Source organism: Hypanus sabinus, chromosome 27 (assembly GCF_030144855.1).
Source record: "Hypanus sabinus isolate sHypSab1 chromosome 27, sHypSab1.hap1, whole genome shotgun sequence".
NCBI lineage: Eukaryota > Metazoa > Chordata > Chondrichthyes > Myliobatiformes > Dasyatidae > Hypanus > Hypanus sabinus.
This window is the reverse complement of record NC_082732.1, coordinates 19,243,892-19,263,931: the sequence shown is the minus strand read 5'-3', so window position 1 is coordinate 19,263,931 and position 20,040 is coordinate 19,243,892. Positions and strand designations below refer to the sequence as shown.

Genomic DNA, 20,040 nt, shown 5'->3' with positions numbered 1-20,040 from the left:
AAATGAGTCCTTTGGTGTTCATACATTGAAGTTCATACCTTCTGCCTATTGTCAGTGATTTGAATTGAGGTTTAGTAGACCTTTACAATGAGTGCAGTCTACGGGCCATCAGAGGAAAGAGCATTCCAAAGTGAAGATTTTGTGGCTTATAGACTGTGTTCTGCTATTGTATTCCCTGTTGGTGCAAAAACGGAGTTGGAAGTGATCCAGCAGTAAAATGGGCAGGAAATTTGAGCCCCATTGTGCATGCTGAATGGGTGTGAATACATGATGAACTCTACCATTGAAATCCGTTTGTGTCAAAGGTGAAGGCGTGCATGATGTGTGTACAATAGTTGTGGAAATCAGTGTGTTATAACGTGTAACTTTGTCTCCTGATTATTTGGCAAGATTGTAGAAATTTTACCTTCCTTGGTCTTGTCCTTCCAACTGCAATCTGGGTTTCACACCCTATTCTCTACTTCTATTCTTCTACGAACTTGCCACTGTTCTGTATTATGAATCTCATGAGACGAAGGTGTTTGTCTGTCTGTCTATTCTTAGAAATTCCAAAGGTTTGAGGTCAAAGCGCCAATGATCACAGTTCTACTGACAAAACATTTGAAAAGGTGAAAATTTTTTCAATATTTGTTGTTTATTTGTGCTTTTTTTCCCTGTATTGATTCTATATTGTGCTTCTTTGTGTTTTCTGTAAATGCCCACAACAAAATGAATCTCAAGGTGACATATGGTGTACTTTGAACTCTGGACCTTTACACATTTGTCCTCTTTGTAATGTTGCACTGATGCATTCAAATTTCTGAAGGTTTGGTGTCATTTGACACAACTGGTCTTTCCTCCTCAGGGTACTTCAATTTGCACAAGCACTTCACTTGGTGCAAACCCAGAGGCCGTGTGTAGTTTAGTTAATCTTCCTCCTTTTCTGCCTTTAGTTTAATATAATTAAATATTTTTTTCTCTCTCCCATCTTCTCTTTACATCTTTGACAAATCTGTGAGCAAGATATTAAACTTTTGGCTTATTTCCTCCCCCTGCTGTTCTGTGACCAGACATCTGTCAATGTCTCCGTTTTCCAGACTTCTCCTTTGGAGAATAGTTAGGGCCAATTATATATTCCAAGGCAGTACTGAGATGTATAGCTCACTGGAGCGACAGCAGAGACTTATTAAGGCCTGTTTTATGAGCAGGAAGAGTCTCCAACCTACCATTAGTTTAATATCTTTGTGCGACACTCTCTCCTGGTTTCATGGGCTTTCAAAGGCAAAGGGTATTGTTTATTTAGTGATCATTCACTTTTTCAAATGCTTTATTTGACTGCTCTGTTTAACCTTTTCCCATTAATGAAAGGTGCGCCTTCTTATTCCCATAATAAAATCTTTATTTTCAAGTAGATTTGCTGCTCATTCAGTGACTCCAATTCCTCTAATGGATGATGCAGAAAATGGATGTTTTAATGGACACACACAATTGTTCAACCTGTGCACTGCTACTGTTACAACGGCATCTACTCATTTTCTACGTAGCAAAAACTCCAAATGTCCTTCACGGGAGATGGTCATCTGTGACCTGAAATATTGCAGTCATTATCATATCTCACCACATTTGAGAACAATTCACTTGCCAATCGATTACACTTAAGTTCTTCAGCAATGAAAGAAAAGCATTTACCTGAAATCCCACAACACTAATCTTAACCGTGTCACCAACCTGGACCCGCGTTGGACTCACATCAATCCGTGGACCCCGAGGAGCAGCTGTGTGAACAATGAACAGTACTACCATTAGGTTCCAAATTTTTGTTGTTTCATCTTAACATGCTGGTGGGAAGGCACGCCCATAAATGTGCCAAGGTCAAGAGCATTGCAAGTCCTGTTGTGATTACCTTGTGAAAGTCACCCACACAAGCAAATTGCACACAGTTAACCCAGACTTTGCAGAAGTCAGACATCTGATGTGTTGGCCCACATGTTCCACTTGGCGTACACATTCATTTATTCTCATTTTGCTCCCAGTACAATTGTAAGTGGGAAATGATAGAGATCGAGGTGGAGAATTGGAATCTGACCCTTGGTAAAGAAAAGGGCATAGAATGATTTTCCTTAACCGTTGACACTAAATAGAGGAATAATTATGAAGAAATATAAATTAGAGCCACAACAAACAGAGCAAAATGAAAGTGGGAAAGAAAAGTAAGGAGAAAAAAGGAAAAGCAAGATTAAACTTTTGATCTTTAAATTTGACTTTTTGAGAAAATCTATAAAATAATTAATAACCTGAAGGAATGCAAACCTCACATTTCTGCTTTAGGTTGATTGGTATTCATTTATAATTACCACATTATAAAATAGCTAAGCTATTATTTGTCACAAGTACTTGCATTTATCTATAATCTTCATTGCAGCAATATATGTCAATGAGATTTACAGCAGTGATATCCAACAATAGATAAAATTTCTGGGGAAATTTAATGGACAATTAACATACAGATGTAACAATGTCTGAAATCCACAGAGGAGGTTAAAGTGGCTTATTTTTCCCAAGAAACTAATGGCCCGAATTATCAAGTAAGCTCAGCGCTTCACAATTCACGACAAGTTCCTCCTCACATGTTACTGGCCTATTTGCACATTGGCTATGGCGCGCGTTGTTAGACAGTGTTATTGAGGCAGAATTGAAAGGCTTATGTGTACTTAAAAAAAATGAAGATGCTGGCACACAGAGGGAATGAATAACTTTACAATTACTGTCAATTCTATTTTATGGAGTAGCTATGTTCAAACACATCAGGCTGCAGAGAACCCTGAACAAATCTAGTTAATCAGAAAAGCTCCATCATACCAATACCATTCTCAAGATCGGCCTGTGATCTTGTTGATGGACTGATATTTAATTCCTGCTCTTTTTGTAATTAGTAGACAACACTATCCATTGATTATCTGTCAGTTCTTACAGACAGCGTTGACACAGAAGGTAACAATTTAATAAGTATATATACACAGAATGCATTAGAACCAGCGAAAAATAATACTATCTAAGTAAGAAGTCTCAGCTTATTGCTGAAGACCTGAGTGAATGCAGTCATCACAAGGAAATGCTTCTGAAAGAGAGAGCTACAAATTCAGTCTTCATAGATCCTCATTTATCTCTTAATTTCCTACCTTCTTAATGTCCATATTCCATACAACACAAAAGACCACTTACTCCTGAGTGTATGCAGGCTCTCACAGTCACCCATTTCCACACTTTGACATGCCACAGGCTCTCCCTCTCTCGTGAATAAGGGAGAGAGTGGTATCACTGTAGAAGGAGTGATACCTCTCTCTCCCTCCTTACTGAGAGACAGAGCCTGTGGCATGTTGAAGTACTGGGTTATAGACAGTAGTTTTTGATGGACTATAGATCGTAGTCTTTGGGGGCTTGCTATGCTTGGTGGGTTGTGAGGGGGGGGTAATACTTCCTTCTGGAGCAAGTGGGGGGAGGGGAGGGGGAGGCTTGATGCTTTGCTGCTACTTGTGTGTGGGAGGGGAGGGGGCTTTTGGGTTCTAATGTGATTCTATTTTGGGGTTTTCTTCTGTTTCGTGGATGTCTGTGAAGAGTAAGAATTTCAGGTTGTATATTGTATACATTCTCTGATATTAAATGGAACAATTGAACCATTTTCCTGTAACCTGCTATCTTTCATCTGCCCATGAACTACTCCCACCTCTTCCCCCCACTCCCACCCCTCCATTTTTTGTCCTATTCTATCCATTTGCAGTGGAGATCATTTGGCGCAGCCAGTTGACTCCTAACCATCAAGGTGTTGGGATGTGGAATGAAACCAGAACATTCATGGAAAATCCACGTGGTCATGAGGAAAACGTGCAGACCCCACATAGATGCCACTAGAAGTCAGGATTAAGCCCAGGTCACTGGAGCAGTGAGGCAGTTTCCCTAACGCTGCATCACTGTGTCACCTTTCAACATCTCTGTATCTTTCCCTGATCTGCCTTTCCTGAAGACACACGACTTGAGATGCTCTCTACCACTGTGTTGAATGAGGTAAAGAAGTGGCTTTCTAATTTTAAAGGGACTCTAGGCCACCTTATCCGTAGTTCTCCATAACGTCAACAAAGGGCGGCATGGTAGCACAATGCTTTACAGTACAGGCAATCTGGGTTCAATTCCCACCACTGCCTGTAAGGCGTTTGTACGTTCTCACCATGACCATGTGGATTTCCTCTTGCTGCTGTGGTTTCCTCCCTCAATCCAAAGACGTACCAGTTGGTAGGTTAATTGGTCATTGTAAATTGTCCCGTGATTAGTCTAGAATTAAATCAGGGGATTGCTGGCAGTGTGGCTCGAAGTATTTCATGCTTTATCTAAATAAATAAACTTACTGCGAACACATCATAAAGCTACAAAAAGGTGGGTTTCCAGCTCTCCATCAAAACTGAACGTAAGATTATTATTATGGAAACACAAGGAGCCCTTTGTACAAAATTTAAATCAAGTGATGTTTGGAGACCAGAGTTCTATTAGTCTTAAGTTCAACACGAGCTCTGGTAAATGTACAAAGCACTTCTGAATTTGATAGAGTAAATATAAAATTGCTGGGGGGAAAGAATTGTTTTATCCACAGCCCTGCAGTTTCTTCAGTCACAAGCAAAACAGTTGCCGCACCAATTTGAAGCTGGAGTAGTCAACGCAAACAGAAACCATGTATGGCTTCAGACTGATAATCAAATATTTTACTCCAATTAGTGCAGTGAAAATAATGGACACCCATGAGGAGAACTTTTTGGAGGCCAACAGTTGTGGGAATAAGCAGTTTGTTGCAGAGCTAATTGTGACTGTGATTAGATCCAGCCTAAATTTTGTTTCTACACCAGAGCACCTGGGAGGATGGATGCCTCGATAATGTTGAATGTCACAGGGACTAGTCTACTCCACTGACAGATGGCGATCTTTTTGCAGGTGATTTGGAAATTTCCCCATGGCAAGATACCATTTTAAGACCATCTAGTAGGAACTCTGTTGGGCATACATGTTGGAGGCCCTGGCCAGGATCATCATTTCATGCAGATTTTTACACTTTGCAGGAAGTGTTGCCAAGACATTGAAGTAACCTGAGCCAAACGGAGACTGTTCAAGCTCCTCAGCCAACTTAAGGAGTTTGAACAGCCTGTGCTTGGCTCGGATTAATTCTACAGGGACCTGTGAGCTCACTATTACTCAAGTTATTTGCCAACATTAAAAAACCAGAATCAGAATCAGACTTATTATCACTGACATATGTCATGAAATTTGAAATGTAGCGCAATGCATAAAGTACTGCATATTGTAAATTGCCACAAGAAATATACATAAAATATTAAATAAGTAGTGCAAAAATGAGGGTGTGGGTGCGTGCTCACAAAAAGAGAGTGAAAATAGTGAGGTCGCACATTCATGGACCGTTCAGTAATCTGAATGCAGAGGGGAAGAAACTGTTCCAAAAAGAGTGAGTGTGTTTCTTCAGACCCCTATACCTTCTCCCTTATGGTAGCAATGAGAGGAATGCACATCCTGGGTAGTGGGGCTAAGTATAAAAATAGAGAATTCGCACAGAGTTCTAAGGATGCAAGTAATTCCATTGTGGTTCTCTGCTATTTTTGTAGGTCAGGATATCTTTATCTACTGTATTTGCTTCTCATTCCTCAGAACCAAACATGCGAATTAGGATTAAAAGACAAACATCGAACCTGTGCCATCATTTCGTAAACCCATAACTAACCTGGTTGTAGCCTCAACACTGTAGCTCAGTCTACCCATATAGCCTTTCACCACACCATTCATCAAGAATCTATCTACCTTTATCTTAAAACTATTCAGAGACTCTGGTTCCACAACCTTTTGAGAGCGGCTTAAGAGACTCATGACCCTTTAAGAAAAAGAATTTTCATTTCCTCTTAATCTTAAATAGCCAAACTATTATTTTAAACAGCAGCATAGTCCTAGATCTTCTAGAGTCATAGAGAAGTACAGTACAGAAACAGGCCATTGGGCTTATCTAGTCTGTGTCAAACCATTTAAACTGTCTTTTCATAACAGAAAACTTCTTTTCCACATCCTCAATGCCAATGCCCCTCAGGATCCCATACATTTCAACCAAATTGCTTCTCCCTCCTCTGGATCTGATCAGATTTAACCTCAGCGTGGTTTATTCTCCTTCATAACATAACCTACTCATTATGAGCATTTCTCTAATGAAACCTTCTATGAAATGACTGCAGCCCTTTCTCTCTGTCTACACCTCCTAAAAGATTTATTTTCCATCGATATAACCAACTCCCATTTTAACATTTCAACTGTTAAACATGGCTGTGGTTTTCCAAACTAACTTTCTAGTGGGCAACGTATAAGCGTAGTAATTAACAGCAAGGAAGGAAGTCATATGGCTCATCATGTTCATGAAGACCTAAAGTGAACCTTAGGTTAAACAAACTTTATGTTTAGGTCCATTGCCCTACTTATTATGGCCCTTCAATGGCCCAATGTAGTCCTCACTAAATTTGGCAATGGCTTCTGCCTCTATTACTCTTTCAGGTAACAAGTTCCATATATCTACTACTCTCAGAATGATACAGAGTTTTTACCTCAATTCTCCTGAAATCCTTTTATCTGTGATTGGAAATCTATATCACTCTTTCTCTGTTACATCTGTGGTAAACACAAGGTCACTGAAATCTTCCCGATGACCAGTTTAGTAATATTCAAATTCTCAGCTATAACTTATTTTTGAATGCCCTTCCTCGCCACTGAGGGAGTAAACTCTGCATGTACAAGAAACTGCAAGTGCTGGAACCTGGAGCAAAAAGTGAGTAACTGGAGGAACTCAGCAGTTCAGGCATCAACCGTAGAGAGAAATGAAGAGTCGCCATTTTGGATCGAGACCCTTCATCTGAACTGAAATGGTAGAGGAGAGTTAGCCAGCAGAAATAGCTGAGGGGATGGGGGCAGGACTAGAGCAGCTGAATGATAAGTGGGTCCAAGTGTAACACTCGCTTCGCCTAGCGGCTTAATAGATGGGGTGATAGCCCCCTGCCTGGCCAAACTTAAAAAATCTCGTTTGGGTGGATGCTCCGCGATATGTCCCCTGTTACAAATTGGTACCCCAGAATAACTAACAGAACACAACATGTGATTAAACGATTAAGCTTTATAACTCTTACTTTGATGATATGGTTAGTAAAGAAACAAAATATAAAAGAAAAAGGGCCCAAATCTTAGTAAACAGTCATGTGCACACAAAGTTAGAGCTCACGCAGTTCAGTAGTTCTTCCATCATCGATCTCTGAGCCTCGACGACTTTCAGAACCCCTCTCCGAGTCCACCCTGTCCGGCAGTCTACACTCTTCTCCATTCACATCTTCTCTCTTCATCTCTCTCTCTCCCCGCACACCGGCAAAAGCTTCCAGAATCACAAGACAGGGCAACAAAACCCTGACTGGCTAACAAGCATCCACAGTCCGTTTATCTCCGGTCATAACCCAAACATAGCTGCTCCAGAGAAACCGTTACTTCAGCTGTGAACCTTTACAGCGCATCACACAAGTGAGGAGTGGCTGATAACAGATGGAGTCATGATGGGGAGGGATGCACGGAGATAGTGACAGAGGCCGGGAGTGATTGGTTGAGGCAACAAAGAACTGTAGATGATGGAAGCAGATAGGTAAGGAAGGTGGGGCATAGAAACTATTAAGGAAGGTGGTGTGGACAATGGCCATTGCAAACTGAGGCTTTGTCTGCCTTTTGAGGTAAAGGTATGATTTGGTGGAAAATTTTCGGGGGTAAAAAAGGACCAGGGATTTGCATATAGACAGTCTATTGCTACATGCGACAGGTTGCTTTGCATAAATTAGTGATTCCCACATTATGCAGTGATTATATTTCTTTACCAAATGTAAAACACTGTGAGCCCTCGGGAAGAGGTGCTGCAGTCTTCTTCTCCCTTCTCCTGAGCAGGTCCCTGCTACGCGCTCTGCTGCCCCATGCACTTACAGAGGGATGACAGCCATGTTCAGTCATTCTGATGAGGCAAGCAGTTTGAACAATAATTTATTCATGTAAATGATATCAATTGTTACAAGCAGAGGAAACCTTAGATCAGGATGAAAGGTGTTTCCTATCATGTCTCCGAAATCTGCCAGCCCTGAACTAGCACTGCCACTTTCTTGTCTTAAAATACCTTTTAAGCTGGTGTCTTGTTGGCAGCTGTACATCTCCGAGCGACTATGTATAATTCATAGGGGTTACCAAAGTAGAGCTCTCTGCTCCATTGTACTGGCAATGTGGAGGGTTGAAGAGTTAATGGAACTCTTTCATTTTACTTTCTTTATTTGCATTTTGCCTGACCGGCTCATGCCAGAAGCTGGTGAATTAATAGGATCTTGTTATATTTTCCTTCCCTGCCAAGGCCGGGATGCATTATTTATAAGATACAGAGACCCCATTGTCATGCAACACAGCTGACTAAAACATTTGAAAGTATAAACATGACTGGGTTTTGAAGCAGTGGCTGGCTTGATCTAACCTCCCATCTGCCCCGACCCTCGCCTCAACACCTTCCCTCCCATCTTGCTGACATCATTGAAAGGGAAACATTTTTCCTTTTGATGTCTCCCTGTACCACAGCTACATTTACCCTCCCCATAGTCAGCACACTCAGGGGACGCAGCAGACTTTGTAAGTAACGAAATGTGAGGTTAAAGGTGAAGAACAGTCAGCTGTGTTGTGTAAAATCCTAAACTGTCATTCAAAACTGGCTGTAAGTCTCCACTTGTTCTTAAATTGTCACTTTGATGGTTAAAGGTAACCTGTAAGCTGATACGCCCTTCTCAGAAATCTGGGTAAGCGACTCTGCTGGTCAGAGGCTGTGACCCATTTCATGACGTATGTACTATTTACTGTGCACTGGGTAATTAGAGCAATTCAGGGCAGTTATGTACATAGCATCATCAATTTGTAATGTTAACCAATCCAGGCATGAAGGCCATATAAGCGGGTAAGGGATGCAGGTATTGAGGCATACCCGTATGCTGCTCGGCCCATTAAGCAATGGATTACCAAATTTTTACATGAAATCTTCTATCAAGAAGAATTTAAAATTAGGAAGTGGCTTTAATGTAAAATCAAGATGTGTCAAAGCACTCCATGGACACATAGTCACAGTCAGGCCGAAGAAGGATGTGTTAGTTCTCCAGAATTGTGACATTTTTACAATTTGTTTCAATGACCTACATTGCGCTGAAGGCTTGCTCCGCAATCAATCATTGAATAGAGACACCGCGCCCGAGTTCCTTATTCTTCACACTTCCAAATTTATGGCTGGGATCAGCCGCCAATTTGGAGAGCTGCAACATTTCCAAAGAGAATAGATGATGCCCTTTCTCCCTTCACTCAGCCATTTTCTGGTTGGGCAAGCGATTGAAATAACTCTGACAGCATCTTCCAGGCTGGGACCTGTGCTTGAAAAAAATAGTGTAGGGATGTGAAAAAGTATGTGTCTAATGACCTAGTCCTCATCTCTGACTCCATTTGAACAGGGGCTATTCCTGAGATTTGAGGTTCAATCCCCAGAATTGGATCATATCTTTTCCCGATTTATTTATTTACTGTACTTACTGAGCTACCGTGTGAATAATCCCTTCCGACCCTTCAAACTGTGTGCACAGCAGTCTCTCATTTAAAAACACAAGAAAATCTGCAGATGCTGGAAATTCAAGCAACACACGCAAAATACTGGAGGAACTCAGCAGGCCAGGCAGCAGCCATGGGAGAGAGATCAACATTTTGGGCTGAGACCCTTCATCAGGACTGGAAAGAAAGAGGAGAAGTCAGAGTAAGAAGCAGAAGTCTTTGTTTCCCATTTAACCCCAGTCTAATCATGGGACGATTTACAGTGACCAATTAACCTACTAACCTGTGCGTCTTTGGACTCCGGGAGGAAACCAGAGCACCCGGAGGAAACCAATACGGTCATGAGGAGAGCGTACAAATTATTTGGAGTTGTCTTCAGTACTTCTCAAACAATAACAATTCATGTTTGTTTTCTAGTCACAAATCTCTTTGGTGTTAAACTTGATTGCTAACCAAACTGATTGTGGATTTCAGAAAGGGTAAGACGAGGGAACGTACACCAGTCCTTATAGAGGGATCAGAAATGGAAAGAGTGAGTAATTTCAAATTCCTGGGTGTCAATATCTCCGCGGATATTCGTCTTTAAAGAAAACAAAACTGCAATGTCACCAGGAAAATGCCCTTGTTCTGGTGGCATTTTTGATCTTTGCAGGTAAGTGTCCAGTCCCAAGAGCAGGAAATAGCTGCAGCAGATATTTCATACTGCTTGTGTGTACCGTGTTTGGTCAGATGTGGTTTATTCTGGCTGCAGCTCTGTAGGTGGAATGTTGACATATGTAGAGTGACAAACCTTAAAATAGGTAAGTCCTTGTCCTTTGATTGCTGCATTATTAAAGCACGATGTGTACAGGATGGCGACAACATTTAGAGAGGAACAGCCGCCCACTAACATTCCCACCCCCACAGCCCTTCATGAGATATAAGAGCTATTTTCAAAAGTTTGGCTGCAAAAGGTAAAATTGGAGAGGATAAATTGGATATTCACTTAAGAAGGGTACCATCTGCAATTTTCATAATTAACCAATGACCATTCCCACACTGAGCACTCGTTAACCATCTCAGGGTTGCTCATTACCCCAAAGCCACTTCAGAGGGCTCACTTTCGTGCTGTAGCTAGATTCCGTTGCACACTCCTCTCAAAGGGAAGGTGCACTGTGGCTGCAAGTGTAACAGGCCCGTGGTTTAGAGTGGCACCGTGGGGCTGGCAGCTTCATGTTTTCTTCTGCACAGTGGAGGAGAGGAGGAGCAGGGACACGATGTGAGCACAAGTTAGAGGCCCCTGAAGGGTGAAGTCATCAAGAGTTCTGCTGTAAAGGACCCACAGGGGCTTCAAGGGCGCAGAGTCTAAAGGAGGTTGCAGGAGTGACTCTGAAATGCTCGTTGCATTGATGGTCCCATCAGCCAGTCTGTGTGCAATGTCAAGGAGCATGGAAATATCCAGCAAATTCTGAGTCCATCCTCTGCAGTACAATAATAGGGAGGGCGGGCACTCCCCTCATACACTTCCTGATCCAACCCCAAAAGTGTGCACGACAGCCGACTGCCTCTGCATCGCAAACAGGCGCCACTCAGCGAGAAAGTCTCGATGTGTGGTGACTGAACGGCTGTTGTCGTGTCCCTGGTTCCAGTGGGGCTTGCTGGGTACTTCAGCAGTCTGCCTTTCACCTGATCGCCACAACTGCCACGAGACTGCCCCAGAATTTACATCCACTCGCAGGGCGACAGTGCTCGGGATCCAAGTGTGGTCGGGACGTCTAATTTAGAAGGTGAGAAGGGGGAAAATTCAAAGGGAATATGTAGGGCAAGTTTTCTGCACTGAGAGAGGTTGGTGCCAGGGATGCACTGCCAGGCTTAGTGCTGGAGGCAGGCACGATCGGGGCATTTAAAAGGCTTTTAGATAGGTATATGCATGGGCAGAGACTGGGGGCACATGGATCATGTACAGACATAAAGGATTAGGTGTTACTACAAACAAGGAATCTGCAGATGCCGGAAATCCAAGCAACACACACACAAAATGCTGGAGGAACTCAACACACCAGGCAGCATCGATGCAAAAAAGTACAGTTGATGTTTCAGGCCAAAGCCCTTCAGCAGGGCTGGAGAAAAAAAAAGCTGAGGAACAGATTTGAAAGGTGGGGTGCGGGGGGAAAGAGAACCAGAAGGTGATAGATGAAACCTGGAAGGGGAAGGGTGAAATAAAAGGCTAGAACGTTGATTGGTGAAAGAGACAGAAGACCACGGAAAAAAACAAAAAGTTGGGAGGCAGCACCAGAGGGATGTGATGGACAGGCAAGGAGATAAAGTGAGGGAGAGAAAAGGGGATGGGGAACGGTGAAGAAGGCGGGGGGGGGGGAGTTGGGGGCATTACCAGAAGGTAGAGAAATCAATGCTCATGCCATCAGGTTGGAGGCTATCCAAACAGAATATAAGGTGCTGTTCCTCCAATCTAGGTAAGTGTGGCCTAGGACAGTGGAGGTGCCCACTGATGGACATATCGGAATGGTAATGGGCATGGACATATCGGAATGGGAAGTGGAATTAAAATGGATGGCCACTGGGATATTCCCCCTTATTCTGGCAGATGAAGTATAGATGCTCGGCGAAGTGGTCTCCCAATCTACGTCGGGTCTCACCAATGTACAGGAGGCCACACCGAGTATTAGTAGCTTAATTAGCATGGCACAACATTATGGGCTGCAGGGCCAGTTCCTGTGCTGTACTTTAAAAATCTGTGCGACCACTGCAACTCTGCCGGTGCTCCGCTGCTCCTACTGAGAAGGCACATGTTCGGGCTCAGAGAAGCTTAATGTTGTTTTCCCGGGGCCAGTTGCAGCTTGAGCCGCTGAGAGCTAGTGACTCTCCACCAGGCAGTGCGCTACTGTGAGGCATGAGGACAGGTAAAGGGGGACACCAGGGGAGGGCAGCAGGGTGATTAGTTGATGTTTTCGGCCCAGCTGGAACGCTGCACCATGTTCCGAGGATTATCACAGTACTTTCCACCATGGCCCAGAACCTCCCCTGGCACAAGAGCTCCATGCTTGTTGAGAGCCAGCAGGTTCCACTGCTTGTCTGCTACAACACACACACACTTGCAGTGTAGTACCTATTTATACCGTACAAGCAGTAATCATCTGTGTTCGGCCTGAGGTACATGTTGCATGAATTGTTTATGGAGTGCAGTTTGCTCTTTTGTCTGGATCAGCAATTACTGTTTCCCAAGCAAGTAGGTTGGAGAATGATTAGAATGTAGCGCCTCATTTCCTAGCGTATCCGAACCGACTCACAATTAGATAGCCTACGGGGGTTTGCGAGCACAGAGCTTTGGAGCCTCTTCGCCATGGGGGGCCGGTTGACAGAGGCTTAAAAGTGAGGCTGAAGTTTTCGAATAAAGTTTTTTCCTTCGACTGCAGTTACCGACTCCGTGTCGTAATTTTAGCGCTGCTTGTAGCACACCGCTACAATTGGTGACCCCGACGGTCCAAACGATTTTTGGACCAGAAATGACCGACGCCGCCTCTGTTCATGCGGTTTCGTTGAAACTGCCGGGTTTCTGGACACAGCGCCCGGACCTATGGTTCCAGCAAGCCGAAGCCCAATTCCACGTTCGCCGGATCACCTCAGACGACACCCGCTACTACTACGTGGTGGGCTCCCTCGACCAGGACACAGCTGCCCAGGTCGCGGAGTTCGTACAGTCGCCCCCGGCAGACGGCAAGTACACGGAATTCAAAGCCCTGCTCCTCAGGACTTTCGGACTCTCACGGCGCGAGCGGGCTACCCGTTTACTGCACCTGGATGGCTTGGGCGACAGACCTCCATCGGCTTTAATGAATGAGATGTTGTCTCTGGCCTCATGTTTGAGCAGGCATTCCTGGAGCAGCTGCCCGAGGACATACGCCTGCTGCTGTCCGACGCGGATTTCAGTGACCCCCGGAAGGTGGCAGCCCGGGCGGACTTGCTGTGGAACGCCAAAAAGGTGAGCGGGGCGTCCATCGCACAGATCTCCCAGCCACGCTCCCGGCAGCAAACCAGTCCAGGCCCGGCCGCAGAGCCCACTAACCCCCGGCCCAATGACCACTGGTGCTTCTACCACCAGCGGTGGGGCGCAGAAGCCCGCCGTTGCCGCCCGCCCTGCAAGTTCCCGGGAAACGCCAGGGCCAGCCGCCGCTGATGGCTACGGCGGCTGGCCATCGGGATAGCCTCCTGTATGTGTGGGATAGAAGGTCGGGACACCGGTTTTTGGTCGATACTAGGGCTGAGATCAGCGTTTTACCTCCGACGAGTTACGACACCCGCAGCAGGGCACCGGGTCCCCCCCTGAGGGCCGTGAATGGCAGCACAGTAAGGACCTATGGCACCCGTCAGGTGCAGCTACTGTTCGGCCCCAGCCAGTTCACGTGGGACTTCACACTGGCCGCCGTAGCCCAACCGCTTCTGGGTGCGGATTTTTTGCGAGCTCACAGCCTGCTGGTTGACCTGCCCAGGAAGAGACTGGTACACGCCGAGACCTTTCAGACGTTCTCCCTGGGCGCGGCCCAGGTGAGAGGACCCTACTCTGTGACGTCGCCGCCGGCCAGCCCCGTCCGGTCGTCCCCAAAGCCTGGCGGCGACGTGTTTTCGACTCCATTCATAACTTGGCGCATCCCTCCATCCGGACAACTGTCCGGCTGGTTTCCAGCAGGTTCGTTTGGCACGGTCTCCGCAAACAGGTCAGTGAATGGGCCAGAACGTGCGTGCACTGCCAGACGGCCAAGGTTCAGCGGCACACCAAAGCCCCACTGCAGCAGTTCCATCCCGCCCACCGGCGTTTCGACCACATTCATGTGGATATCGTGGGCCCCCTGCCAGTGTCGCGCGGAGCGCGTTACCTCCTGACTATCGTGGACCGGTTCACAAGATGGCCAGAGGCGGTCCCGCTCACCGACACCACCTCCGAATCTTGCGCCCGAGCCCTGCTCGCCACCTGGATATCCCGCTTTGGTGTACCAGCCCACATTACCTCCGACAGAGGCGCCCAGTTCACCTCCAGCCTGTGGTCAGCTATGGCCAGCCTTTTGGGGACTCAGCTGCACCACACCACTGCCTACCACCCACAGTCGAACGGGCTAGTGGAGCGTTTCCACCGTCACCTGAAGTCGGCCCTCATGGCCCGCCTGCGGGGAGCCAACTGGGCGGACGAGCTTCCCTGGGTCCTTCTCGGCATCCGCACAGCGCCCAAGGACGACCTGCACGCCTCGTCGGCCGAGTTGGTATACGGCGCGCCCCTGGCCGTCCCCGGGGAGTTCCTACCAGCCCCGAGGGGGCAAGAGGAAGAACCCGCTGCAGTCCTGGGCAGACTTCGCGAGAAGCTCGGTAACCTGGCCCCCATTCCCACTTCACAGCATGGGCGGCACCCGACCTGCGTACCCAAAGACCTACGGAACTGTAAGTTTGTGTTTGTACGAAGGGGCGGGCATCGGCCACCGCTGCAGCGGCCATACGAGGGGCCGTTTACGGTGCTCCGGAACAACGGGTCCACGTTCGTGCTGGACGTTGGGGGGAAGGAGGAGGTTTTCACGGTGGACCGCCTCAAGCCGGCCCATGTGGACCTGGCGCAACCGGCCGAGTTTCCGGCGCCTCGGCGCAGAGGCCGACCTCCCAAGCAGGTTCTGGCCCAGGCTGTGGACATTGGGGGGTGTATCGCCGGTTCTGGGGGGGGTTATGTAGCGCCTCATTTCCTAGCGTATCCGAACCGACTCACAATTAGATAGCCTACGGGGGTTTGCGAGCACAGAGCTTTGGAGCCTCTTCGCCATGGGGGGCCGGTTGACAGAGGCTTAAAAGTGAGGCTGAAGTTTTCGAATAACGTTTTTTCCTTCGACTGCAGTTACCGACTCCGTGTCGTAATTTTAGCGCTGCTTGTAGCACACCGCTACAAGAATTCAATTCGCATATTGGGATGTTGCATGAGGAAAATATTATTCACATACTCTGGTTAACGTAGGAACAACAATCTAAGACTGTCAATCCCTTGTCCTTTGGCTAATGATTCATTTAACAACAACTTGACCTAGAAATTGGATGAGATGATATCCATTCATGCTTATTCTTTATGCATAATTTCTGCATAAAATGTAACTTTGGCTCATTTTAAAAAGTTTTGTGTTTCTTACTCTGCTGATGTCCTAGCAGAGCAGAAATTGGAGAATGTACTTCCAAGCACAGATTACTCTGCCCCGAGCACCAGGCATGATGAGTGCCCTGGGTGACATTATCAATGAGTACAACCATCGGCTCTGCTGTTAATAGCATGGGTTGGACTCTAGTGGGCAACTTAGCTCTTTCACTTTTATTTTCCGTTCCAGAAGGAAAATATTGTGTTGAGATGTTCCACGTGTCTACCTGGAGGAAAACATTGGAGGCAGTGACTAACCTGACTAATGTCCTTACAGGTTTTTCCAAGACCATAAAGTATACTGCAGTTTTCAGTAAACACTCTTCACACCACTTAACTGCTTGCATACAGATTCCATGGGGCATTCTTAACGACACCATTGTCAGCCATTTGTCATTGATGGGTTTGTCATAGTAATGGCTAATGAGGTAGAATGGGTCAAGCACATTGTTCAAGACTCTACTCCCACAGACAACCTCTTATTAAACGAACAATAACTTTGCAAGCTCTGCTTTTTCAGGGCTTTCCTCACAATATGAGAATGCAAGAAACAGGAGCAGGAGTAGGCCATCTGGCCCATTGAGCCTGCTCCACCATTCAATACAATCATGGCTGATCTGGCCATGGACTCATCTCCACCTACCTGCTGTTTCCCATAACCCTTAATTCCCCGACTATGCAAAATCTATCCAACCTTGTCTTAAATATATTTACTGAGGTAGCCTCCACTGCTTCACTGGGCAGAGAATTCCACAGATTCATCACTCTCTGGGAAAATCAGTTCCTCCTCACCTCCGTTCTAAATCTACACCCCGAATCATGAGGCTATGCCCCCTAGTTCTAGTCTCACCTACCAGTGGAAATAACTGGTATACATGTTTCTGTAAGATCTCTCATTTTCTGAATTCCAGCGAGTACAGTCCCAGGTGATTCAATCTCTCATCATAGCTGACCCCTTCATCTCTGGAATCAACCTGGTGAACCGTCTCCAAAGCCAGTATATCCTTTCTCAAGTAAGGAGACCAGAACGGCACGTAATACTCCAGCTGTGGCCTCACCAGTACCTTGTACAGTTGCAGGATAACCTCCTTGCTCTTAAATTCAATCCCTCTAGCAAATGAGGGGCAACATTCCATTTGCCTTCTTGACAGCCTGCGGCACTGCAAACCAACCTTTTGCTCATGCATATATGTGGTGCGGTGCAAGAAGGACTCCCTCTCTTGCCTGGACTTCCTTTTCTAACATGGACCTGGTGACCCTCATTAAGTTCCATATTTAAGAACACTTTTAAGTGACACACTACAGATCTCTGCCACATCTTCCTGTCTGTGCTCACTCCTGAATCAATGAGGTAGACGTGCTATTGGAAGAGTTCTGAACTCATCCCTCTGAACTTCAGTGAGGAGCACGGGGTACCCCGAATGTTGGTCTTTGCTAACGTTGCTGGCTTCCCATAAATGCAGGGTGCTGTTAGCTGTATTTGGGCTTGATAACCTTTTCATTAATGGCATGGGTATTCTGTCATGCAGCCAATCTTTGCCTCAGGATGGATGCCATGTTTCCTGTCAGTGACCAAGATGCATTCACCCTCAGGCAGAGCAAAGTGCGGGAAGTTTTCAGAGGCCTTCACCATCCCCAGAAATAGATTCTGAGAAGGTGGCAAGAGCTCACCTTCCCTCCCGCACAAGGGGAGGAGCTTAGGAGGCAATGGCGCCTAATGGCGACTCCTTTGTTTGCATCTTCAGAAACAGCTCTCTTTCTATCTTTAATATCTCTTTTTTTTCCCCTTTCAGGGTTCTTTTGAAGACCCTGACCTGGAGTTACACGTTGACTTCGGTTCTTTGCGGGAATGGGACCCGCTCTCAGGGTCTCACGACTGACCGCTATTCGATACACCAAGGATGGGGCCTAGAAGATTAGCGCACCTTCGGAGTTTCAGGATTTCGGGGCTCTGGAGGTGGATGGACTCGAGGTTGGTGCCTCTGCAGGAAATGAGTATGTCGTAGGAGATGGAAAATCTCTGGCTGTGTGTCCAGAGACCCGAGTTCTTTGGGCTCAGAGCTCGGAAAAAGCGACACAACAGACTTTTAACAACGTAAATCAGCAAGTTGTTTGTAATGTCTCCCCTCTCGCTGTGAAACAGAGACACCTCTTTTTCCCTTATTAGGGAGGGAGAGAGCCTGTGGTATGTCGAATGCTGGGTGAATGGGTAGTCTTTGGGGTACTGCAAGGCTGTGTCTTCATTGATGCTTTGCCGCATGCTTGAGTGCTCGGTGGGGGACGCCGATGCTTTTTTTGCTGGTTGGGGAGGGGGGATTGTTGCTTTGCTGCTGCTTACGCATGGGAGGGGGGAGTTGGGGGGTCTTTGAGGTTCTAACATTTAGCTGTCATTCATTCTTTGGGGCACTCCTCTGCTTTAGTGGATATTTGCGGAGAAAAAAGAATTTCAGGGTGTATATTGTATACAATTCTCTGGCATTAAATGTACTTTTCAAACCCTTCCTTGACTTATTGCACAAATACTGACACCCACTATGATTGTAGTGTGCTGGGGCAGCAGGATGAGGGTAGCAGACACCAACAGAATCAACAAACTCATTCATAAGGCCAGTGATGTTGTGGGAGTGGAACTGGACTCTCTGACGGTGGTGTCTGAAAAGTGGATGCTGTCCAAGTTGCATGCCATCTTGGACAATGACTCCCATCCACTCCATAACGTACTGGTTAGGCACAGGAGTACATTCAGCCAGAGACTCATTCCACTGAGATGCAACACTGAGCGTCATAGGAAGCCATTCCTGCCTGTGGCCATCAAACTTTACAATTCCTCCCTCGGAGTGTAAGACACCCTGTGCCAATAGGCTGGTCCTGGACTTATTTCCACTTGGCATGATTAACCTATTATTTAATTATTTATGGTTTTATATATTGATATACTTCTTCACTATTCTTGGTTGGTGCGGCTGTAACAAAACCCAATTTCCCTCGGGATCGATAAAGTCTGTCTGTCTGTCTGAATCCAGAAGGCTTGAATAGGGAGTCTGATGAGGAAAGCAACTGGGCAAAGCCTCTGTAGCAGAGCCACCATCTTACTTACTAGGGTGGCTCATCAAGGAAACCGAAACTGCAAGGGGAATTTTTTGCAGACCCCCCACCCCTTCCACCCCCGCAATTATTAAGTGAAACCACGTATGCATTTAGCGCATTAAAATGGATGTAATCTAATTTCTGATTTGTAGTGCCTTTAACAACACGGAACTCCTTAAGCACATCCACTACGGGATTACCACTCAGCTGGAGTGATCTTCATGAGGTAATGTTAAAGATGGTGGTTGGGCCTTAGACAAGAGTTAATTTCCCAGTGGAGAACTAAATAAGCTAATTCAAGAGCCTTGTCAGCTAAAGCCAAGAGTCCTGTTGGTGAAGCAATTGAAATAAGGGAGCTCATGAGAATTGAAGGGGGGAAGGTCATGGAAGGGGTTGGAAAGAAAGATGAGCATTTTAATATTGTAGAAATGCTTATGAGCCTATTAAACCAAAAGACATGGGTGTAGAATTGGGTCACTGGGCACATCGAGTCTGCCCTGCTATTCTATCATGGCTGATTTATTTTCCCTCTCAACCCCATTGTTCTGTTTTCGCTCTGCATCCTTTGATGCCCTGACTGATCAAGAGCCTATCAATCTCTGCTCCAAATACATGCAATGACTTGGCATCCACAGCCATCTGTGGCAATGAACTCCACAGATTCACCACCACCTGGCTAAAGAAATTCTTCCTCATTTCCGTTCTAATAGGGCATCCTTCTACTTTGAGGCTGTGGCCTCTGGTCCTAGACTCCCCCGCTATAGTAAACATCCTTTCCATGTCCATATTGAATAGGCCTTGCAATATTCAATAGGTTTCAATGAGATCACTCCCTGCACCCCCCCCCCATGCTTCTAAACTAAAATGAGTGCAGACCCAGAACCAGCAAGTACTCCTCATAGCTAATCCTTTCATTCCAGGGATCATTCTCATGAACCTTATCTGGATTCTCTCCAGTGCCAGCAAAACTTTTCTTAGACAAGGAGACCCACGCTTCCCACAGTACCCCAAGAGCGGTCTGATCGATGAGGACTAGTGCGCACGAAGAAAGCAGATGATGGTACTTGAGAGTTAGGATCGTGGTAGGAGAGTTTAGGATGAGTTCATGTTCAAGGTCAGCAGGAAAGCATCAAGAG

At 46.0% G+C, this 20,040-nt stretch overlaps 1 protein-coding gene across 2 annotated transcripts in view; it reads right to left on the bottom strand.

Moving 5' to 3' along the window:
• Nucleotides 1–20,040, bottom strand: part of LOC132382031 (immunoglobulin superfamily member 21-like) — a 405,374-nt gene that overhangs the window by 19,998 nt on the left and 365,336 nt on the right. The window contains exon 7 of one of the 2 annotated variants that reach the window (XM_059951850.1): nucleotides 1,708–1,754. In XM_059951850.1, coding sequence (XP_059807833.1) covers nucleotides 1,708–1,754 — 47 coding nt within the window. Of the gene's footprint in view, nucleotides 1–1,668; nucleotides 1,755–20,040 lie in introns of both variants that reach the window. The other variant, XM_059951849.1, reaches the window with a different exon arrangement.